We start from the raw sequence: 26077 nt of genomic DNA, 5'->3' as shown, positions 1-26077 counted from the left end.
CTCAGATAGGGGTTCTAGGGCCCTGGACAGATGGGAGAAAAATGTTTACACTTCTGCTACCTTGGCTGTAAGGGCTTTAAATTGTCAGTTTCATATGCTTAAATATCAGCAATACTTAATGTCACTGCTAAAACAGAAAATGTTGACAAATTCTGAATGTTCTGAAAACAAGGAAATGGCAGGATTTATTGCATGCAGCTGAAAAAGTGGGAAAGCATACTTTGCAATGTGGTTTTGATTCACTGGAGGCCTCTTGCAGGGCTGCTGTTACAGGTTCTGTCATTAGAAGGCATTCTTGGTTAAAGGAACAGAATCTGCCTGATCATGTTAAAGCAAAATTATTGGATGCTCCATTACAGCATGATACTTGGTGTTAAGGCAGAAGAGGTGTTGAAGAAAATGGAGGGTAAAGCGAAATCTATGCAGACAGTAAAATATTTTTTACAGGTGCAACCACCCAGATTTAGCAGGAACTGGCCTTCTAAGAATTGGTCCTTTCCAGTGTCAGACAGGCCACAAAGAGGTGGATACAGACGCCCTAGAGGCAGACAACAGCCCCAGGGCTCATACAGGCCCAAGCAATGGGGTGCTTCTACCTCCAAAAGCAGAGAAGACAAATCACAACCATATAGGAAACAGTCCCAATGACTTTCCTTTGCCAATGCCAAGCACTTATCTTTTGGCAGCACCCTTAGGGGGAAAGCTAGCACTTTTTTCACAAAATTGGCACATGATCACCCAGGACAAATGGGTCTTAAATATAGTCTCTCAGGGCTACAGGTTCCACTTTCACACCCTTCCAAAGGCAAAATGTATGCCAGACCTGCCACACAATCAGTGGGCAGAGGCACAAAAACAAGTTTCATCTCTCATGGGCATGAGAGCTATTCAGCCAGTACCACAACAAGAGCAGGGACAAGGATTTTACTCAAGACTTTTCTTAGTGCCAAGAAAGGACAAAGCTTGGCGACCAATTCTGGACCTGTCTATTCTAAACACTTTTCTGGACGTTCCAAAATTCAAAATGTTGACTCTGCAGCAGCTTCTGCCCATGCTGGGCAAGAAGGCTTGGCTTGTAACTTTGGACCTGAAAGAGGCATACCTGCATGTCCCAATCAGACAGTCTTGCAGAAGATACATCAGATTCATAGCTGGCTCAATGCACTACCAATTCACTGCACTGCCTACTGCACCCAGGGTCTTCACAAAATGCCTGACACCAGTAATTGCATTTTCCAGACAAAGGAATTCAAATATATCCCTACTTGGACGACTGCCTTATTCAAACAGAGACCAAAGACATTCTACTAAAGCATCTGGCGTTTGTAAAAAGATTACTAATTTGCCTAGGGTACACAGTAAACGAAAAGAAATCAAAACTTGTACCCTCTCAAGAGGTAATATTCCTGGGTGCAAGCTTAACTACAACTGCCCAGATGGCTTATCTCACGCCAGACAAACAAAGGCAACTGACTTCTTACTTCGAAAGCATGGCAACAAAGACCCAGTTATCTACAAGAAAAATTCTTCAAGCTTTGGGCTACATGGCATCCTGCATTCTGCTAATTCCATATGCAAGACTGCATATGAGGAAGCTACAATGGTGTCTAAAAAGTGTTTGGACTTAACATTGCCACAACCTGGAATCATTAGTTACCCTCATTCCCTGCCTGCAACAGGAGTTTCGATGATGGGCACAGGCTTGTCAACACAACAAGGGACAGCCATTCACTTTACCCACTGCCAGGCAAGCACTAACAACAGATGCATCAGATTATGCCTGGGGGGCCCATGGCAGGAAAATGTATTCAGGGCACATGGCCCACAAGCCAAAGGCATCTTCACATCAATCAAAAAGAGATGCTAGCTGTACAAAATGCCCCGACAGCCTTCAACGATCTATTTCATCCAGGACAACTGCTGATAAAGACGGACAATACTACAGTCATGTGGTACATAAACAAGCAGGGAGGCACACATTCTTACCCCCTCTGCAGACAAGCCTTGATTTTGTGGAACACAGCATTAACTTAAAGTACAGCTGCAAGCACAATTCCTGCCAGGAAAAACAAATGCTCTGGCAGACGAACTAAGCAGAAACCTCATGGATCCTCACGAGTGGAAACTAGATCCACACAAATCTTCAGCATGATAACAAGGAAATGGGGATGCCCAGACATGGATCTATTTGCCTCCCCTCACAACTGCCAACTACAGAGATTCTGCACAAGGACTTATCACAAACAAGTATGGAAAGTGGATGCTCTGTCATTCAGCTGGAAAAACCTTACAGTATATGCCTTTCCTCCACTGCTTCTCCTCCCCAAGGTACTCCTAAAGGTCAGACAAGAGAAGCCAAAAATGATACTGATTGCCCCGGATTGGCTACGCCAGCACTGGTACCCAATCCTAAAGAGCTTGTCACAAGGCGCCCAGCCTGGACATCGCCTCAAATTCCTCATTTACTGACCCAACAAAACAATCAGATCCTGCACGGCCAACTCAGAACCCTAAATCCGGCTGCATGGCGGATAATGTAACCATTCAGAATACACCTCTTTCTAAAGCGGTTATGGATGTTATTTTGGAGGCCAGGAGGCCCAGCACCAGAAAATCTTATGCAGAAAAATGGAAGAGATTCTGTGCTTGGAACCAGGCACAAGGAATTGGCACACTTATACCAAATATTCCTCAGATTTTACAATACCTAACTGAGATGCTGGACAAAGGCCTATCCTTCTCATCAATTAAGATCCATGCCTCTGCCGTTTCAGCTCATTACAATACGGACCCACCTATTTTTTCACATCCACTGCTAAGGCAGTACCTCAGAGGGGTCAAAAACATAAGACCTCCAAGGAGAGCACCAATACCTGCATGGGACCTCAATTTTGTCTTGGAAAAGCTCACACTGCCTTTTTTTGAGCCAGCCAATACAGCGGAGATAAAATTCTTATCATGGAAAACAGCTCTGCTCCTAGCAATAACTTCAGCAAGAAGAGTCTGAGTTACAGGCATTAATGGCTGTGGAAACTTTTGTTATTTTCCAGACAGGGTTTCTCTAAAGACAAACCCAACATTTATGCCTAAGGTAGTGTCCAGTGTGGCTCTTAACCAAACCATTCATTTACTTACCTTTTATCCAAACCCACAGAATAAAGGGGTGAGACTTCTGCATTCTTTGGACATACACAGACAGTTATGCTTCTACTTGGACAAAAGTAAAGCTTTCAGAAAGACTGAGCAACATTTAGTGGCATATGCTGCAGGATCACATGGAAAGGCTATTTCAAAACAGACTATTTCAAAATGGATAGGCCACTGCATTCGTTTCTGCTATTCACAGCATGGCAAATCAGAGCCTAAGGGCATTAGGCCACATTCAACCAGAGCAGCAGCCACTTCTGCAGTCTTCCTCAGAGGAGTACCAACCAAGGATATTTTGGAGGCTGCAACTTGAACTTCAGTGCACACTTTTACAAAGCACTACCACTTACATCTTTGCTCTAAATCCAGAGCTGGCTTTGCCACTGCAGTTCTGCAGGGCCTCATAGCCACTCCTAATTCTATTTAGGCCCAGCCTCCCAACCTCAGCTTTGGGATTCAACCCAAGTGTAATGACTGCAACAGTGAAACACGGTGAACATAGTACAGTTGTGTACCTACCATAAATGTAGATGTTTTGAGTGTATTCACTGTTGCAGTCCAGGTTACCCTCCCTCCATCCCCCTTTTCTTTGCTGGGACTTATCTATTCTTCTCTATCCTATACAACCTATATGGTGTATTTGCTTGTAGGTGAAGGTAATGATTGTTACTGCATGCTTTTTTATAAGCAGAAATTTTAGCCTACCTTTTTGGGGGCACCTGACATCTGGGGCAAAAATGGCGTTGGCTGCATCTTTTATACCCCTGGCGCACTGACGTCAGGGAAGAGGCGACAGCAACCGACGCCGGACCAGGACTTTGGAATTCAGGCCGACTGTGGGTAGCCTGCCAGCAGGATAACCCAAGTGTAATGACTGCAACAGTGAATACACTCTAACATCTACATTTATGGTAGGTACACAACTGTGCTTTCCTTCACTGATTGAGAATAAGGACATGCAAGACTTATTGACTTCTGCCACTGTTGTCACTAAGCATTCTCTGCATTGTGGTTTTGACACTTTGGAGGCTTCTTGCAGAGCAGCGGCCACTGGTTCTGTTGTCAGAAGACATGCTTGGCTCAGGGAACAGCCCCTTTCTGAACCTGTAAAGACTAAATTAATGGACATGCCTTTGCATAAGGACAATTGTTTTGGAAGCAAAGCAGAAGAGGTGTTGAAGAAACTGGAGGATAAGGCTAAATCTTTGCAAACTGTTAAGGATTTTCTGCAAGTTCAGCCCCCTCTTTTTTGGCATTACCCTTCTAAGCGGACTTTTCCTGACCCTAGTAAACTGGGTTGTACTAGATTCAGGGCCTACAGGTCTGCCAGTGGACAGACTTCCACACCTCACAAGGCTAAACACTGGCAGGCTGCATCTTCTAAACCTGGGAGTTCCAAGCAGACTTCTCAAAGCAAACATTCTCAATGACTCCAGCTTCCCCCTGCTTGCCTTTGCAGGCCCAGGGTTTCCTTTGGGGGGAAGGTAAGTTTTTGCAGATGTTTCCCACACTATCACGGAAGACAAATGGGTGCTAAAAATAGTATCCCAAGGCTACAAATTCTCCTTTCACACCTTCCCAGTCCTCCAAGGATACCCAGATATTTCCCTTCTGCAAAGGGCAGAAGCAGAAAAACAAGTTTCTTCCTTACTAAACTTGAGAGCAATAGGGCCAGTTCCTGCACTACAGTAGGCCAGAGTTTTTTATTCAAGACTTTTCCTGGTTCCCAAAAAAGAGGGCACCTGGCGCCCTATTCTAGATTTGTCCATTCTAAACACTTTTCTGGTGATTCCCAAATTCAAGATGCTCACTCTGCAGCAGTTGCTGCCAATGCTGGCCAAGGATTCCTTGCTGGTGACTCTGGACCTAAAAGAACCTAACTTTCACATCCCTATAAGAGAAAGCTGCAGGCAATTCATTTGTTTCAGAGTGGGGAACAGGCACTTCCAATTCTCTGCACTGCCGTTTGGCTTATCTGCTACTTCCAGAGTTGTTAAAAAATGTCCATCTCCAGTCATTGCCTTCTGCAGGCAAAGGAACATTCAAATTTACCCTTGCTTGTACAATTGCTTTATTCAAGCAGAGACTCTAGAGCAACTTCTAAAGGATATGGACTTTGTAAAGAACCTTCTCACCTCCTTGGGATACACAATCAACGAAAACAAATCAAAATTGGTACCCTCCAGGGAGATTGTATTACTGGGAGCGAGTCTGAACACAGCCGCCCAGATGGTATCCCTCCCTCAAGAGAAGCACATGGATCTTTTGAATTACTTCAAGGACTTGGCAAGCATGACCCAGCTCTCTGCAAGGCAATTCCTGCAATCCCTGGGGTTCATGGCTTCTTGTATTCTGATGATTCCATATGCAAGACTGCATATGAGGAAAATACAATGGTACCTCAAAAACCTTTGGTGTCAACACACTCAAGATTTAGACTTGATTCTTCCTCTGGTTCCCTGTCTGAAAACGGAGTTCCTTTCGTGGGCAACGGCCTGTGCACAGAACAAAGGCCTACCTTTCTGTCCACCTCCTGCCAGCAAGACTCGCACCACGGATGCCTCGGACTACGCTTGGGGAGCACATCTAGAGGGCACATGCATTCAGGGAACTTGAACTATCAACAAGCTCAACTGCACATAAATCATAAGGAAATGATGGCAGTTCAGCAGGCTTTGACGGCTTGCAAGCATCTTCTCTTTCCTGGTAACTCTTCTAGTCAGGACAGACAACACTACAGTCATGTGGTATATCAACAAGCAGGGAGGGACTCACTCTTACCCCCGGTGTAGACAACGCATGAGACTGGTCCACGGAAGCTTCTTTGAGCATTCATCCGATAGCCCAGTTTATTCCAGGAAGGCTCAACACATTGGCAGTCGAATTGAGCAGGCAGGTCCTGGATCCTCACGAGTGGCAACTAAACAAGACCATTTTCCATCGCATCATTCAGCGTTCAGGCACTCCTCAGGTGGATCTCTTTTCTTCTCCAGTCAACAACCTTCTTCCAACCTTTTGCACCAGGGATCATCACAACAAAGCTTGGAAAGTGGATGCTCTGTCCTTTCCATGGACACAGCTATCAATCTATGCATTCCCAGAGTGCTGTTAAAGATAATGGACAAAAAACCAAAGGCCAGCATCATAGCTCCAGACTGGCCCAGGCAGCATTGGTATCCACTTCTTCACAGTCTCTCCCAGTCTTGGGCTTGGCATATTCCCCTGATACCAAATCTCTTGGTTCAGGACGAAGGAAAAATTCTGCATCCTCACCTTCAGACTCTGCATTTGACTGCCTGGCTCATAATTTAGATATTTCTCAACAGGTAGTTTGTGAGGCCAGGACGCCTAGTACTAGGATATCTTATGCAGGTAAGTGGAAAAGAATTTCCATTTGGATGCAGACTAGAGGAGAAGACCCATCTCAAACTACTACTCTTCCTCTAATTCTTGATTACCTGGCAGGTTTACTTATTGGTGGACTTTCCTTCTCTTCTATCAAGATTCATGCTTCAGCTGTTTCTGCTCACTGTTCCTTTGAACAACCCATTTTCTCTCGTCTCCTGATGCAACAGCTCCTCAGGCGAGTTAGCAATTTAAAGCCTCGCAGAAGGGCACCTACTCCAGCTTGGGATCTTAATTTTGTGCTTTAGAAACTTGCTCTGCCTCCTTTTGAGCCAGTTGCCTCAGCAAGTTTGAAGTTTCTGTCCTGGAAGACTACATTTCTTTTGGCCATTACTTAAGCTAGAAGAGTGTCTGAGCTGCAGGCCTTAATGGCAGTAGAGCCTTTTTATCACTTTCCATGTGGATCGAGTTTCTCTTCGGACTAATCCTTCTTTTATGCCAAAGGTGGTTTTTAGCCTGACTCTTAACCAGTCTATCCAACTGCCTACCTTCTTTCCTAATCCTCAGAATAGTGGATAAAGGTTGCTACATTCTCTGGATGTGCATATGCAACTTCGATTTTACCTGGATAGGACAAAGTCTTTCTGGAAGTCTCAGACCAGTTGTTCAGTTTTGCTCCTGGAGCCCAGAGCAAAGCTATTTCTAAACAAACTATTTCTAAGTGGGTTGCTCTTTCTATTCACTTTTGTTACTCACAGCATTGCGAGGTTCCTCCTCAGGGCATTAGGACCCATTCTACTAGAGCTACCTGTACCTTAGCAGCTTTTCTAAGAGGTGTACCTACTAAGGACATCCTGGAAGCAGCTACCTGGACCTCTGTCCACACTTTCACCAAACATTACAATCTGCCCTTGTTTTCTAAGTCCAGGGCTGGTTTTGCCACTGCAGTGTTGCAGGGCATTCTTACCAACCATTAATCTTTGTTGCCCCCCCCCCCTTTTTTGTTTTGTTTTTTCCTAGCCTTTGGGAATCAACCCATTTGTAAGGACTGCAACAGTGAAACACGATGAACGTAGTAGTACCATTGGGTACACTTACCATAAATGTAGATGTTCTAGTGTATTCACTGTTGCAGTCTTGGTTTCCCTCCCTTCCATCCCCCTTTTTTTCTTGGGCACAGACTGGATTTTTTCTTTACCTGGTCTTACCTTCTTTGGGGGCTCCTGACATTTATGGCAAGTAAAACTGAGGAAATGACATTGGCTGCCTGCCTTTATACCTGACGTCCTGGCGTCAGGCTTGTTCTGGAGGCAGCCAATGTCATATACCAAGGACTTTGGTATTCTTCAAAAAAAACATATTATGTCCAAACAAATGAAAAAAACAAATATCACAGCTGACTGCAGAAAAACGTTCTAAAATATTTTAATTTAAACGCTTAAAAATAAAAGTTACGTTTTTCGTCCTGTTTACATACAGGATTTCTTCAGAAAAATCACACAGTTAGAAATTTCAAAGTGTAGTATTTATACAATGTTTATTAAAAGCGCGCAAAATTTTTAATTGATGCTTATCTTCTTAAAGAAGTATATGTGCATACATGATAACAAAAAGACAAAAAGAGAGACCGGACAGCTTCAATTTATACTGACAACTTTACAAATCGCTTTATATGTATAAATATATATATATATGCATGTGTATATAATTATATGCACATATATATTATATCTCAATAGGGGAAAATGTGTGTGTATATATATATATATCTCACATGACCAACATTCAAATGCCTATGATTTAATGTTTCCGATATTCTGAAGATGTCGAATACACGGAAAATTAATTAAATATTTGGATAAATATGTGCAAATATGTATGTATAGATCTGTATGTGTTTATACATATCGAAACATGTACTATATCTATTGAATTTTTATTAAAATTTATTAAAATTATTAAAATTCAAAGATGTGTTGTATATGGACATACTACTTATTTTTTGTGTTATATATACACATATACACACACATCCACACCCCCACACACCCACTCGCACAAACACATGCATACCCACACACACAAACAAACACAAACACCCACAAAAGGCTCACGCCCACACAAGCGCAACCTCCACCTCACTTTATACACGATATATATAAATGTGTAAATATATCATGTATTTTATGAATTTTATAGAATGTGAGATGTGAATTATTAAAAAATAAATTGACAAGTATATAAAATGTAAAATAATTATAGTATGCAATGAAATATATACCGATTGTGCCTTTGAATGTTTGTATGTGCACAATCTAAACTTGCATTTCAATAAAAGTTATAGAATGCTCAAAAATTCTATATTAACAATTCATCAAATATTTAACATTCAATGTTTGATAACACCTTACAATAAAAAAATTTTTATATTGATATGTGTTAATAAATTTAAATAAAAAATACATAAATTTAATAAATTTAATATAGTATTGATATTAATATTCATATCCATAATTAAAAAAATTGATAATTCAATGATACCATAAATTTTATATCCTATAAATTTTTTTAAAAATATATATATATTTTTTTTACAAAATACAAAAAATATTATAAAATATTAAATATGAAATATTTATGTAAAGGACTGTTTATATGACCAATTATTGATTGTTATATTGAAAATTATGTTTTATTGTTGTTAAAAATCTCTTTATATATTATAACCTATCTTTCTAAACTTCTCAACCTCAACAGGCACATTATTGAACATTTATCATTTAGACCTGGGTTCACAAAGGCATTCAATCTAAGTTGCCAAATCAGTTCAATTTTCTCCAATAGTAGGGTAAATGGCCCTCCTCTATCATCTTGTTGGATTTGCTGAATTATCTTAAATTTAAATTTGTGTTGTGGATGCATTATGATATGCATTGCCAAAGCATTGTCCTCCCTTTTATGTGTTATACTTCTCAGGTGTTCAGATATTCTGTCCCTTAATCTTCTATCTGTTTTACCTATATAAAAGGAGGGACATGCTTGGCACTTTGCAACATAAACTACTCCTCTGGTATTACAATTAAAACTGCCATTTAACCGAATCATATAGGAATTGATGACTATATTGATACCTTTGTCTATTATATAACAATAGGGACAGCAACCACATTGTTTCATACCTATATTTCTATTTATACATTTTCTTTTTCTTTGAAAAATTTCTCTGTAGCTAATACCCTTTCTCCAGATCACCTTTGGTATAAAATTAAAAATGGTACTTAAATCCATTTCATCATTTAATAAGGACCAATTTTTGAAAATGATTTCTTTTATATCCAAATAGTTGGATGAAAAACTCATAATACATACATATCTGCACATATTTATCCAAATATTGAATTAATTTTCCGTGTATTCGACATCTTCAGAATATCGGAAACATTAAATCATAGGCATTTGAATGTTGGTCATGTGAGATATATATATATATATATATATATATATATATATATATATATATATGGATCACCTTTAAAACCTCGAAACCGCGTTTGCCCGACACACTAATGACCGACACGAAAAGGTCGACAACGCAAAACACCGAAAACCATTACACCAACACACTACACGTAAACAGCACAGTACACTACATAACATATGCACTATCCCTAACCCAAACCCTAACCCTAAGGTCCGACACTACCGCACACTTACCCTACCTACACCCTAACCCTAACTCACTTACCCACCCCTAAACCCACAGTCCCTCACTATCGCACACACACCCTACCTGCACCCTAACCCTAACTCACTTAACCCACCCCTAACCCACAGTCCCTCACCATCGCGCACACACCCTACCTGCACCCTAACCCTAACTCACTTAACCCACCCCTAACCCACAGTCCCTCACTATCGCACACTTACCTGTCCGCTCCCTAACACTAAATCCCTCACTCGATCGCACACTTACCGAGTCCGTCGGGTTCTCACCTTGTCTGTCATCTGCGTTGTCGGTATTCTCGTCCCGTCGGATTCCGTGTCGGGCAAACGCGATTTCGAGATTTTAAAGGTGACCCATATATAAATATATATATATATATATATATATATATATATATATATATATATATACATTTTCCCCTATTGAGATATAATATATAAATGTGTATATAATTATATACACATGCATATATATATATATTTATACATATAAAGCGATTTGTAAAGTTGTCAGTATAAATTGAAGCTGTCCGGTCTCTCTATCTTTTTGTCTTTTTGTTATCATGTATGCACATATACTTCTTTAAGAAGATAAGCGTCGATTAAAAATTTCACGCGCTTTTTATAAACATTGTATAAATCCTACACTTTGAAATTTCTAACTGTGTGATTTTTCTGAAGAAGTCCTGTATGTAAACAGGACGAAAAACGTAACTTTTATTTTTAAGCATTTAAATTAAAGTATTTTAGAACGTTTTTCTGCAGTCCAGCCGTGATATTTGACTTTGGTATTCTTGCCAACTGCAGGCTACCGGGAGCCGGATAACCCATTTGTAAGGACTGCAACAGTGAATACACTCGAACATCTGCATTTATGGTAAGTGTACACAACTGTACTTTTGCTAGCTCAAGGCCTTTTACCTTAGTAAGATCTCAATTTATTTCATAACAGAGGCTTTATTTGATGTCTTAAAATTAGTTTATATTTTTGAACAGGTGTCAAACAGCAGTATGGCAGAATACATATTCTGAAAACAAGTACAGGCACATAGCTTGATTAAATGACATATTTGTTAACTCTGTCTAATATTGCTACTTTTATAAACAAAACTTTAATGTGTGACTGGAAAGATATCCAAGTGTTTGATTTATATTCTTTCAGCTGCTAAAACAGAAAAAATCATTTGTAGCCTTTGTATACATTAATATGTTCACAATCAAAATATGTGTGCAGCCTCCTCTGCGCACACATCTCTTCAGTCTCTACTTTAATGCCTTTTGTTTTAGTATAGTTTTAATGAAACATTTTGCATTCCCACCCTTTCCAAACACACAACATGACATCTTTGGTAGCAGCATCACAAATACTTCTGTGTATTACTTCAGAATCACAAACTAAAATGAGAGTTCTAAGCATTACAGAAAGCTTTCATAAAGTGGTCATTTTATTTGTATTGCATGTAAGTATTCAGTAACCTTCTCCCTTAATTGTGGTCTTTCCTACGTAAAATAAATCACAATTGCACTTTGCAACATGTACTGCATGACTTATGTGACATGATATTCGGATGACACTTTGGTAATGGCTGGCACCAAGTTTACCTGGTTACACTTTACACTGTGGTTTTGACCAGTTCCTTTGCGTGATGGTAATACAGTTTGTCATCGCTGAAAGATGTCATTTGAGGACCACCTAAATGGTCAATTCGTATAGGAGAATGCAGCTTTTGCGTAAAGTACTTTGTACGTCTTTTCTTTGGTAATGTAGTGTCAAATAGTTTAAATGGAGTCCTAATGTGACTAGAAGGATTTGAATGTTCATGGAAGGTGAAGTGTGTACTGTTGGGTCTTTTTTGGGATGTATTGTCATTTGTAAATTGAGTGTTTTGTGTGGGAGGTCCAGTTAAATAACTTGAAAACCTGTGTCTGTTTAGAAAGCCAAGAGTTTCTGATGGTACTGTTTATATGAGGAATTTGTCATGCCTGATATCTGCAAACATTAGTCATCCTTGAACAGGTTGCATGGGTTACTGCAGGCAGTTACAAAAATGTTTGTTTGATAGCAGTGATCTGGAACATGGAACAATAAACTTAGTAGTCAAGATGGTATATTTAGGGATACAGTTATGTGCTTTGTTTCTGATGGCCAGGAAGTAATTTTTTTTCTTGTATGTCTGTAGTTGAGAGAGAGCAGGTCAACTGGACCTCCGCCGAGTGCAGCTCTGCAATCTCGACAAGGTAAAGTAATAGTCTTCTGTACGTCTTTGCACCTCCCCCAAGTAATTTTTATTAGTAGAAACAGTAAAGACCAACAAATTTGTTCTCTCCACTGTAACTGTTAATGTGCTGCATACCACTGTAAAAACATGTCTTTTGTAATTTGTGCGTATACTGATCATGTCTAAATAACTAAATGTATGTGTATTTTTTCTATGTGGAGCTTTTCTCCTGGGCCTCTGCTGAAAAAAGGGCCTTTTCGGCTCAGTCAGACACCCCCAGTTAACAAATGTAAAATAATAATAATTCAACATAATAAAATGCTGTATACATGCTTGGATGCCATATGAATGCATATTTCATATATTTTAATAACGTAGAAGCTGCTCCAGTTTCATAGAGGAATAAAGTCCTGTCTAATATTTTTCAGGTGTTATACATTACCTACATATGTTTTCTTAATAACAACTTTCATTCACTTCAACATTACATAAATTGGTCAGTTCCTGCCTTCCCTTAAACCTCATTCTTTCTCCAGAATTTTATTCTACATGTATTGTTTCCATAAGCTCCATTTTTTCTATGTAATTTGCTCCTACCCTTTTCTAAAGATTTACACTTCCCAGTTTTTATCGCTTTAATAATATTCAACACTTCACTTAGAGCTGGTTTAGATTATGATTTCCATTTCTAGCAGCTTTTTTTACCAAACAGTAGCATTAAACTTAAGGCCTTACTATGTCTAGCCAATCGAGATTTTGTGTGCAAGTTCAAAAGAAACATTTTCTTAGTTACAGCCAATAGCTCCCCTGATATTTCTGATGAGTACTCTGTAGGGAAGTTTTAAAATCTGCCAACTCATTACACTTCCAAAATAAATGTTCACAGTTACTGCTCTAATTTCTGTCGTACCTGTAGCATTTGATATTTCCCTGAAGTCTGCTTGGGGTATAAAAATGTCTATGCACAAACACTTTCGAGGAAAAATCTTAAACCTGCTGGACTTTGCTGCATACTTAAGAGCCTGCATGTATCTTATTCCATTGTTCCTTTGTTAATTGCTTTTCCAGTCTCTCTTGTCAATCTTTTCTAACCTCCCCTGATTGATTCTAATAGTTGTCCTGCATTATTTTAAACGTTTTACTAATTATCCTTTTTAACAGCAGTTACTGTTCTAGGTTTGACTAAAATTTACCAGAGCGGGTCTTTCACTTAGAACTCCCACTATCCATTTCTCTTTGCATTTCTCTTTGCATATTCCTTATCAGTCCATGGCAAGGAAGGTAAGCTCTAACCTGCAGTCCAGCCTGCTGCTTGGCTTTATTGTCTGTTTTTTGCTCCCAATACCTTGGTTCCTTTCAGTTTTTCCCGTAAATTCCAGCCCCCACTGTACCATTACTTCCAGTCAACTTTATTGGCAACAGTCTCCTTTCTCAATTCACGTGTCAACTTAGTTCTGTAAACGCTTTCTGCATCTTTCTGAATGCAGTATTCTTTGTAGTAGTGGTGGTTGTTCTTAAGGATCTGCATCCAGAATCCTACTTTCTCCTTATTTATTGACCTCCCACCTTGCTTTCATCAGCACCTGTTTCAAGTTTGATTTATAACCTTTTGCTTGTGAACCTTAACTGCATAGCTTTAAAATGTCCATACAAATCGGCTAATCTTAAAACCACCTTGTTCTCTGGAATAAAGAACTTATCCCTCTTAACTCCCACCCTCTTCCCCTTCCAAATAAATTCCTTCAAAATTTCATTGTTGTCCACAATTACTTCCCTAGTTGATAGGATTATGCGTGACCTGTATAAAAAATTAAAGGTACTTAAAAAAAAATGTCACTGCTTGTTTCTTGCTATTCATATCCATAATCAAGCGCTTTCAATTTCTCAGTTTGTGTATTATCTTTTTAGTTTCTTCCCAGATATCTTTGGCTGCCATAACACAAGCCTTTATTAATCCATAATCCTAAATACTTGATCTTATCATGCGTCCAGTAAATATGGGCATTGCCGGACCAAGTAATGAGTAGGTACATAAAACAAAGGCTATAGCCGTAAATTATCTTCATTAATTTTATATCCCAAAAAGACTTGAAACTGTCTCCGAATGTTCCACACCACAAAATTATTTTTCTGGATTTATCACGTGCAGATTAATATGAGCTTACAAATAAAGCCAACTTTTTTTTGACTACCATACCAAGTATATCCTTAAATTTCTGAGTCCCTTATTTTCTTTGTCAATGGTTCTAAATATAAAACCCATATAATGGAAAGAAGCTACCCATGTCTGGTTCCTCTGTTCAAACACAGAGGCTCATTTCCACGTAAGTTCATCTCTGACCCTTCATATATCTCCCTGATTAACCTCATAATTCTGTCAGGGAATGTATATGCTACCTCATAATTCTGTCAGGGAATGTATATGCTACCTCATAATTCTATCAGGGAAATGTATATGCTACCTCATAATTCTATCAGGGAATGTATATGCTACCTCATAATTCTATCAGGGAATGTATATGCTACCTCATAATTCTATCAGGGAATGTATATGCTACCTCATAATTCTATCAGGGAATGTATATGCTACCTCATAATTCTATCAGGGAATGTATATGCTACCTCATAATTCTATCAGGGAATGTATATGCTACCATTTTCCCTACTCTAAAATCCCAGCAAACCATATTTAATGCTTTATCTGTATCGAGACCCAGCAACAATAGTGATAATTTCTTAACATTTTGCTTCTGTCTGAATCATTGTTCTGTTAGTGTTGTCAAAGGTTTTCCTTCCCCCCACAAAACCGCATTGATCCACATCTATCAATTTTGGCAACACCTTTACAATTCTCTTGCTGGTGTATACACAACACTTTATAATCATGGTTCAAATTGAAAATGATCTATTTGAGGATGGATCTTTACATTGTTTGGGTTATACAGCCACCAGAACTTTTTTCTAAGATGCTAGTGCTCCACTCTCTACCTTTTAAGTACTGTTAAAACCATCCAGATATTAATAATTTTTTTCCCTTCCAACTTCCAAACGTCCACGGGAATACTGTCTGTTCCTGTAGGATCTTCCTGTTGGTGCACCATCACAATCCTGCCTTCTAGGCTGGACATAGGCTGTCATTATGAATTCTGCCCTTTATTTACATTGAGGTGCGATTGCCATGAGTCTTTCTCTAATTCTAATGACATCCCTTATTGTCAAGACTCTCACCACAGTTCTTACACCATTTCTAGTCTGTCCACCCCTAAGTAGTGGATGCTGGATTCCAAGCCAAACTGCTTTACTGCATTGCTCTTACATCTCATCTCCAAGATAAACAAGATGTCCAGTCTCCTCCTGTCATGCTGTCCACTTTCAAACTTCATCCTTTTAGCGAACCTTTATTCTGTATAGTGGTCCTTGGGTCATTTGCCTATGTTTAGCAAATTAATTGGTTTTGTATCCAGCTTTCACTTAGCAGAATTATCCTCTGTAACCCAGGCTGGACAACTGGACACCAGCAAGACAGTAGCTTATTGACCCAGGGCTGCTGGGCATTATTGAGGGCACAGACTATCCACTGGGCATGCATCGACCCCTCCTACCATTATCATAGCTTTCTTGGCACAGGATGGAGTATGCCAGAATCTTCAGCCCACTTAGCATCAGATGTTACAATGGGTATGTCATGTTCTTTTGGTAGTGCTACCTTTCTAGGTGCCTCCGTGGAAGACCATACCTGAAGTTCATGTTGTCTGCTTCCTGTGGCAGTTTGTAATCAGACGAATTGGGATCGCTAGGTATGCTCTAAGTTTGGATATAATGAGCAGTCAATCTTTTAGCTGACGTCATATAGTAACGGACCATAGACTGCCTAGCTATAACCTTTCACTGTGTGGGAGGAATAGAAGTGAGAAGGCATGCTGATGAGTACCACACCATCTTACTTTCAGGATGTTTTTTTTACATTTTGTTTTAATGCAAGCTTTAGGATAATTGCTTCATTAGTACAGTTAATGTACTGACAAAGTACTTTTTACCTGAAATATCCCCAAGGGTTGTTTATGTATACACATACACATATATGTATATATGTATGTATGTATACACATATATACATTATATATATATATATATATATATATATATATGTATATATATATATATGTATATATATATATATATGTATATATGTGTATATGTGTATATATATATATATATATATATATATATATATATATATATATACATGTGTATGTGTGTATATATATATATATATATATATATATATATATATATATATATATATATATATATATATATAAAACATAAACTTTTTATTATTTTTAAAATTAAAACCGGAGTTTCTTTGGCACCAGCAGTTAAGTCCTGGTCTATAGGCACCAAACTAAATTATCTCCCATAATAACGGGTGTTAAAATTTCGAGCATATACTGTTCATAGTTTAAGAAAAGGTGACCTTTCTTGTATGAACAGTTCATCTGTTAAAAGTTTGTTTTGTTAGTTATTTACTTTATAGTTCACAAACATTTAATAATATTAAGAATAGTTAATGTGCTTATTAAGAAAACAAAGCTGGAGCTGTTAAAATATGGATTTCAGATAAAAACATGGGCTTATAGCATATAGCATCCATCTGACTAACAAAAGTGTAAATGGTGATTATTTATTTTTCTTTATAGAAGTGACATCCAGCATATTATGGGAAAAGAAAATACTCTTGCATGATTAATTAACTCTTATTTGAAAACTTTACAACACTATGTGCCTGAAAGTACACATATGTATTCTGTTGAACAAGACAGTAAGATGTGCTAATTGCTGTACAGTTTAAAGATTAGAACTACTTGAAAGAAAAGCAGAGGCATTTAACAGTGTTTCTGCAAGATCTTGGATAAAAAGCAGGACTTGTGTTTTGTTTAGTCATAAATGTTTATGAAACCATGGCTGATTATGCTGATACTACCCCAGGATGCAGGGCAGTGCAGGGTGTAGCAGAGATGAGATGACGTGGCACCCAGGAGGGAAAGGTAGGCAGGAGAATAAAAGCAGAGTTGTAAGGTTGGATTTAAAACTGGAATTGGATGCCTGCAGGGTACATTTCGTATCTGGGCACTGGAGGGAGGGTGAACACCTAGTCATGGAGCTGTCTAACCCAGTAGCAGGTAACATGTTTGAAACTGTCCACCCCACTGTGTTGTTTAACTGAGCAGCAAGATGTTGCACAATGAATGTTAGGATTAGTAATCTTATAAAATGTGAGCTGCTTTCCAGAAAGACCGGTGCCTTCCACAGGAAGATGTCTGACTTAAAGTTTCTAATTTGATGTCTTATACGGCTCATGTATTTTCTTGCAGGTTTCTAGCATCTTGTTTTAAAGGGACGTTAGGAACTGGGGATCTGGAGACAGGCGCTTATTAATATTGGCCAGTGCATGGACCAAATTGTCCATGTGCAGTCAGAGCATGTGAGTTCAAGATGCTAGTACGGGCTGTGTTAGAGGTCATGGGATGGACTGAACCCAAATAAGCTATCCTCTGAGGAAAACTTGGTTGGAAGGCTGGTGGTATAGTAAGTGCTCACATGGCTATTTTCCTTTAGTCCTTCTCTTGATTGGACTCCTTTTCTTCCTGCCACTTGCATCTTGCAGCGTCAGACACTGAGCTGTGTAAGGTATCCAGCAGCTGCTGAGCAGTCTCCTTTTAGGACTATAGAAACATTGCCTGTATTTCTGTCTCTTATGTTATATATCACAAGTGGTTTCATTTTGTTTTGAATTTGCAACTGTTAAGGAGGAAAAGAGGATATGTTGTAGTTTTTTAATTTGCTTATCCAAATCCTCCACCTTCCCCAATTTTGCAGGCTCTTTAGGTCTTTATATTCTAAGCACATGCAGACGTTTCCCATAATGTACCAGAACTCTCTTGAAAGGGACATCACATGTGGTCATTTTAGCAGTGGCATTTAGGGCCTATGGTTTCAGGGAAGGAGTGCAACCCTCTCCCTCATTTTCTTTTCTTACCTTTAGATTTGTTGCAGCCTTGCTGCTATGGTGGGGACCGACTGTCTTACCTTGGCTGATTTAGAATTCTTATTCCCCACTGTAAGCCCCACTGGTTATATGAAAAGATGCAGTAGTAGACGTTTATCTTCCCTGGTACAGCAGTATACACAGGCTTCTGGTCCAGCCTCTGCGGAGTATCTAACAGGTGTGTGTAACTTTTTGTACTGACCTCCATTATGAAAATTGAGCTGCTGTTTGCTGTCAAGAGTTGTTTTTCCCAACATGCTGACTCTCCTTGGTAGACAGGGTTGTGTATCGTAACTTTTTGTACTGACCTCCTTTATGAAAATTGAGCTGCTGTTTGCTGTCAAGAGTTGTTTCTCCCAACATGCTGACTCTCCTTGGTAGACAGGGTTGTGTATCTGTTAGTCGGTTGGTGCTCAGTTAGGACGGAGTAACATAGAGATGTCCTTCAAGGATGCATCTGCAGTCCTAACTTATGGGTTGTCCTGCCTCAGGCAGCCCTTCGGTCGGACGGATTCCAAAGTCTGGGTCTGGCCTCGGCTGATGTCGCACTTCACCCGACGTCATAGCTGCTGTTTATCAGGTATAAAGGCATCAGCCGATGCCATTTTCCTCAGTCTTTCTTGCCGCGTGGTGCCCGAAGCAGAAGCTGTTCGCAAGTGCCGGTCGGTCAGATCCAGAAATTTCTACTACCGAAGACTTCTAAAAAGCTAAGTACCCCGTTGGGGACTCTTTCTTGCCTCAGCCGATGTCAGAAAAAGTAAATAATTGTTTAACTTGTGGGAAACAAATACCTCATAAGGATTTCCACTCTTACTGCCTTCCTTGCTTAGGCCCAGACCACGACGTATCAGCTTGTCTAGCCTGTGCTTCCTTCAACCGACGGACACTTAGACGTCGGTCGGAGTTTGCAGAGGAGTTTTTTGGTCCCGCTTTTGCTTACAAAATGCCGTCGGAGACTTCGACTACACAAATAGCTAAAAGCGCAAGGAAAAGACCGACACTCGCGGTCCGCGGTTTCGGCTGAAACCGCGGTTAGGCCAACCGCGAGTGTCTCGGTTTCGGCTGAAACGAGTCCTCGGTTCTCCCTTCGGCCGAAAGCATGCCTCCTATAGCCGAGGCCTCACAGAGCATGGTCGAATCTGCTACTGAAATTACTGCTACGGAAGCAGGCACCCAGGATTTGTCAGATACTATTCCTTTAGACATATCTACCCCTGCACGTGGGGCTGCTAGACCCCCTGCTTCTATGTCCATCAAGGCTTTTGCCAGGGCTAAAGCAGCTAAATCTTCTAAGGCCTTACCTGCTAAAACTCCCCCACATAGGCCTACCTCTAGTTCACAAATACTCAGCCTGGCTGAGGATCTCATTTCTTTGATCAGGGGATCCCAACCTCACCCAGACAGGGCCTCTCAGCCCCCTTCAGATAAGAGGCCTAGGACTGAACCCCCGGAACCTGTCTCTACAGACTATTCCTCGGAGGACTCAGACATTACAGACCCTCAGGAAGGCCCATATTCTCCTTATGAGGATTCTGATGCAGAAGACTCCATTCCTTCTGCTTCTCCTCCTGAAGAATTTTCTTTTGGGGAAACCTTACATGCTATGAGGGAGCATTTCCAATGGCAGGGCCAGGACTTTTCAGATTCAAGGAAAAGGCTAAGGACTTTTTTACACTTACCACAGCATAGGCCTTTAGCCATTCCTCCAGTACTAACCGTAGTTGATGATGCATTTAATGATGCCTGTACTGCCCCTGATTCTCTTCCTCCGGCCCCTGCCAAGCCTGACAGATATTACAGGGTCCCGGACACACACTACCATTTGTATAAGGCTCCTGTTGCAGACCCCGAAACCATTTCACAGGGCCCGAAAGGTGTGGCAGCTGCTTCTGCCAAAAACCCTCTTCCCTCTGATAGGGAATCTAGAGCATTAGAAAGATGGGGTAGAAAGGTTTATACTTCTGCTGCTCTTTCGGCTAGGGCCTTAAACTGTCAATTTAACATGATTCAGTATCAGGAATTTTTGTTAGACCAGCTAAATAAAAAACTGTCCTCTCCTGAACCTATAGACCGCAAGTCTCTTCAGGATTTGGTACATAACTCTCAGCAGGTCAGTGACCATTTCTTAAAATGTGGCTATGATGCACTGGAGGCTTCCTTTAGATCAGCTATGACTGGAACAGTGATTCGAAGACATGCATGGTTAAAAGAACAATCTTTACCAGACCATGTTAAATCAAAACTCCTAGATGCTCCCATGGAGAAACAAAGTTTGTTTGGCTCCCCTGCACAGGAGGTTCTAAAGAAGGTGGAAGAAAAAGCAAAATCTGTCCAAACAGTCAAGGATTTCTTACAGGTCCAACCTCCGAGGTTTAGCAGAAATTGGCCTTCGAAGAATTGGTCCTTTCCAGACAGCTCCAGAGCACAGAGAGGCAGAAATAGACGCCCAAGAGGCAGAAGTCAATCTAGGGGTGCCTACAGGGGACGTCAGTGGCAGCCTACCAATCAGAGAAGTACTGCCACAGATTCAACTACAACCACTTCCACAGGACAGACACAATGACTTGGCTCTGATACCGCCCACCAGGGAACAACTGGAAGCTCCCTTGGGTGGAAAGCTAGCCTTATTTTCAGACAACTGGCATTACATTACAGGAGACAAATGGACTTTACAAACAATAGACAAGGGCTACAGGTTTCACTTCCACACTCTACCAAAAAAGGGGGAATGCCAAACCTACCACCAAGCCAAAAAACAGACGCTCTAAGACAAATCAACAACTTACTAAGGATGAGAGCTATAGAAAAGGTGCCACCTATGGAACAAGGCCAAGGATTTTACTCCAGGCTTTTCCTGGTGCCAAGAAAAGAAAATCAATGGAGACCTATTCTCGACTTGTCCGCACTGAACACATACCTCATTGTTCCAAAATTCAAAATGCTGACCCTCCAGCAGCTTCTTCCCATGCTGGGCAAGGAGTCTTGGCTGGTGACTCTAGATCTCAAGGAGGCATACCTGCACGTCCCTATACGACCAGATTGCAGAAGACACCTCAGATTTCTTGCAGGATCAGAGCATTATCAATTCTCAGCATTGCCCTTTGGCTTATCTACTGCGCCCAGAGTATTCATGAAATGCCTGGCATCAGTAATTGCTCATTGCAGGCTTCAGGGAATTCAAATTTACCCATACCTGGACGACTGCCTAATACAAGCGGACAACAAGGCAAAATTAACAAAGGATTTGGAAAATGTCATACAACTGTTGCAAGCCTTGGGATACACAGTCAACATGCAGAAGTCAAGACTAGTACCATCCCAAAGGATAACATTCTTGGGGGCAGAACTGGACACATCAACTCAGATGGCCTTTCTCACAGAAGAAAAACAAAAGCAACTATCAGGCGATTTCATGTCATTAACAAAACACACTCAGCTTACTGCAAGGAAAGTCCTGCAAGCCCTGGGTTACATGGCATCCTGCATAATATTGATTCCGCATGCCAGGCTACATATGAGAAAGTTACAATGGTACCTAAGGAATGTATGGTCTCAACACCAGCACAGTCTAGAAGACCAGATTCCAATAATTCCATGCCTGAAGCAAGAATTCCTGTGGTGGGCTCAGGCCTGTCAGTTGAACAGAGGCTTGCCTTTCCATAAACCACAGCCAAGCCAGACCATCACCATGGATGCCTCAGACCTAGGATGGGGGGGCACACATGGTGGACAAGTGTATACAAGGCCTATGGACCCAAGACCAGCTGAATCTACACATAAATCTAAAGGAGATGCTGGCAGTGAAATATGCGATCCAGGCATTCAGACCACTCCTTCAACAGGGTCATCTGCTGATAAGGACGGATAATACCACAGTCATGTGGTACATCAACAAACAGGGAGGTACACATTCATATCCTCTATGCCGGATGGCAATGGACCTGTGGAATGTGGCCCTGAACCTCAACATTCAACTTCAGGCCAGATTTGTACCAGGAAAAGAAAATTCTCTAGCAGACACCTTAAGCAGAACTACCACGGATGCTCACGAATGGATGCTGCATCCAGATATTTTCAAAGCCATAACAAAGAAATGGGGACTACCACAGATAGACCTGTTTGCCTCCCCACACAATCACCAATTGAAGAAATTCTGCACAAGAGCATACCACCCACTTGCTTGGAGGGTGGACTCACTTTCCTTCAGCTGGAAAAACCTGACAGCATATGCATTTCCACCTCTTCCTTGATGTACAAAGTTCTACTGAAGATCAAAGAGGATCAACCAAGGGTAATTCTGATAGCTCCAGACTGGCCGAGGCAACATTGGTACCCGCTACTGAGAAGCATGTCTCGGACACACGCATGGCATCTACCTCTATGTCCCTTACTACTAACACAGGACAACTACAAGATCCTACATCCAAACTTGAAGACACTGCAGCTAGCTGCTTGGAATATTGCATAAAACAAAATAACCCAGATTTATCTCAGGGGGTTAAGGACATTATCCTGGAGGCACGCAGACCCTCCACAAGGAAGACTTATTCAGCCAAGTGGAAAAGATACCTCATTTGGAGCGCAGCAAAGGGCGAAAATGTCTCATTGGCAAACATAGCACACATCCTGGAATATTTAGCAGAGCTGTTCCATAATGGCCTGTCTTACTCCTCCATTAAGATTCATGCATCAGCAATTTCAGCAGGATACAACTTGGATCCTCCTGTCTTCTCTCATCCTCTACTCAGGCAGTTCTTGAGAGGAATCAAAAATGTAAAGCCTCCAAGGAAACCACCTTTACCTACATGGGACCTCAACTTTGTGCTGGAAAAGTTAACTCTCCCCCCTTTTGAACCAGCAGCAACAGCAGAATTACAATTCTTGTCTTGGAAAACTGCTTTCCTACTAGCAATCACTTCAGCAAGAAGGGTATCTGAGCTACAGGCATTAATGGCAGTACAACCCTTCCTTATCTTCCATCAGGACAGAGTCTCTCTGAGAACCAACCCTACCGTTATGCCAAAAGTGGTCTCCAGAGTATCATTGAACCAAGCGATTCATTTACCTACATTCTTCCCCAACCCACAGAACAGGGGGGAAAGACTGCTACATACCTTGGATGTGCACAGACAATAATGCTACTATCTGGACAGAACTAAGACCAGCAGAAAAACTGACCAGCTTTTGGTAGCATATGCAACAGGAATGCAAGGAAAAGCAATTTCAAAACAGACAATCTCAAAATGGATAGGAAATTGCATTCGTTTTTGTTACTCTTTTCATGGAAAGACAACTCCTGATAATATCAGACCTCATTCCACAAGAGCTACTGCCACCACTACAGCTTTCCTACGAGGAGTGGCTACCAAAGACATTTTAGAAGCTGCTACCTGGAGCTCCGTGCATACATTTGCCAAGCATTACAATCTTCCTTTATACTCTAGATCCCGAGCAGGTTTTGCAACTGCTGTTTTGCAAGGGATCTTAACTACACCATCTTTATCTTAGTGCCTCCTCCCCCAGTTTGGCTATGGTATCCTACCCATATGTTAGGACTGCAGATGCATCCTTGAAGGACATAGTACAGTTTTGTACCTACCATAAATGTAGATGTCCGATAGGTATGCATCTGCAGTCAGGATTACCCACCCTCCTTCCCCTCTGTGGTACTCCTAGGGTATTTACCCATCTTTTAGCTAGCTGGGGGAATCTGTTATGGTGTATTTGTTTGTATATATGTATATATATATATATATATATATATATATATATATATATATTTATATTGTTTGCTCTCTACTGTTTGGAATTATTTGCATTTATCCACATTTAGCCTTACTAGAGGGCACCTGGCATCTGGGGCAAGAAACACTGAGGAAAATGGCGTCTGCTGATGCCTTTATACCCGATAAACAGCAGCTATGACGTCGGGTGAAGTGCGACATCAGCCGAGGCCAGACCCAGACTTTGGAATCTGGCCGACCGAAGGGCTGCCTGAGGCAGGACAACCCATATGTTAGGACTGCAGATGCATCCTTGAAGGACATCTCTATGTTACTCGGTCCTAACTGAGCACCAACCGACTAACAGATACACAACCCTGTCTACCAAGGAGAGTCAGCATGTTGGGAGAAACAACTCTTGACAGCAAACAGCAGCTCAATTTTCACAATGGAGGTCAGTACAAAAAGTTACGATACACAATCCTGTCTACCAAGGAGAGTCAGCATGTTGGGAGAAACAACTCTTGACAGCAAACAGCAGCTCAATTTTCATAACAGAGGTCAGTACAAAAAGTTACGATACACAACCCTGTCTACCAAGGAGAGTCAGCATGTTGGGAAAAACAACTCTTGACAGCAAACAGCAGCTCAATTTTCATAATGGAGGTCAGTACAAAAAGTTACACACACCTGTTAGATACTCCGCAGAGGCTGGACCACACTCAAAGAAGCCTGTGTATGCTGCTGTACCAGGGAAGATAAACGTCTACTACTGCATCTTTTCATATAACCAGTGGGGCTTACAGTGGGGAATAAGAATTCTAAATCAGCCAAGGTAAGACAGTCGGTCCCCACCATAGCAGCAAGGCTGCAACAAATCTAAAGGTAAGAAAAGAAAATGGGGAGAGGGTTGCACTCCTTCCCTGAAACATAGGCCCTAAATGCCACTGCTAAAATGACCACATGTGATGTCCCTTTCAAGAGAGTTCTGGTACATTATGGGAAACGTCTGCATGTGCTTAGAATATAAAGACCTAAAGAGCCTGCAAAAAAAAGTGCTGCGTTCAATACTTGATTTACTTCTGGCTTGAAGTTGCATGGAATTCCACAAGTTCTTCGCAAAACCTCCAAGAGTATAATGGTTTAAAACGTTCATCAATAGTTAGATATATAAAGTCGAGATCTTTGGACCAGATGTTGCGTTGTTCTGAAGAAGTTTCCGTTTTTTGGAAATGAAAGCGCTTAACCTATGCTCTATGTTTTTCGTTCATTAAATCTTGTGGAAATATATCTTTGGACTGAACTGATTTGTTGAACTGGCACTTTGGTGACGTTTTTGGGACAGCCTTCATTGAGTCTGTTACGGGAATACTTTTTTCATTTAGCAGGACAAACCCATATGTTAGGACTGCAGATGCATACCTATCGGACATCTACATTTATGGTAGGTACAAAACTGTACTGTTTAATTATTTATTTATTTACATTTGTTGACCGGGAGAGTCCGACTGGACGCAGGTCCGTTTTCAGCGGAGGCCCGGGGAGAAATGCTCCACATTAAGTATTATTTGCATTGTAGAGTTAAAAAAAAAAACATAGTATTTAAATATAGACATTAGTCCAGTTAAGGACGCAAGACAAGAAGAAAACAGATGTAAAACAGCTGTAAAGCATAGTACAATTTTAAAATATGGTGACCTATACTAAACATGGTTAAAATGTAGTTGAGATTCATCAATGAACAATTGATACAAACTGTTTTTGAGGTACGTAACAGCTGTTAGCAGTTGTTGCTACAAGATGTTAGTATTATGTGGTAGGTAGCTGGGAACATGAGTAGCCAAGCTTGCTAAGAGTAGGTTGTTGATAGG

At 40.7% G+C, this 26077-nt stretch overlaps 1 protein-coding gene across 1 annotated transcript in view; it reads left to right on the top strand.

The window, feature by feature from the left end:
* ARHGEF18 (Rho/Rac guanine nucleotide exchange factor 18) overlaps positions 1–26077 on the top strand; it is a 2448098-nt gene that overhangs the window by 1195571 nt on the left and 1226450 nt on the right. Inside the window, exon 12 of the mRNA XM_044090748.1 lies at positions 12396–12453. Within this exon, the coding sequence (XP_043946683.1) occupies positions 12396–12453 (58 nt within the window). The remainder of the gene's footprint in view (positions 1–12395; positions 12454–26077) is intronic.

Source organism: Protopterus annectens, chromosome 13.part0 (assembly GCF_019279795.1).
Source record: "Protopterus annectens isolate FY-2018-M chromosome 13.part0, PAN1.0, whole genome shotgun sequence".
NCBI lineage: Eukaryota > Metazoa > Chordata > Ceratodontiformes > Protopteridae > Protopterus > Protopterus annectens.
The sequence above is the reverse complement of the archived record's forward strand: the minus strand, read 5'-3'. Positions and strand labels throughout refer to the sequence as shown.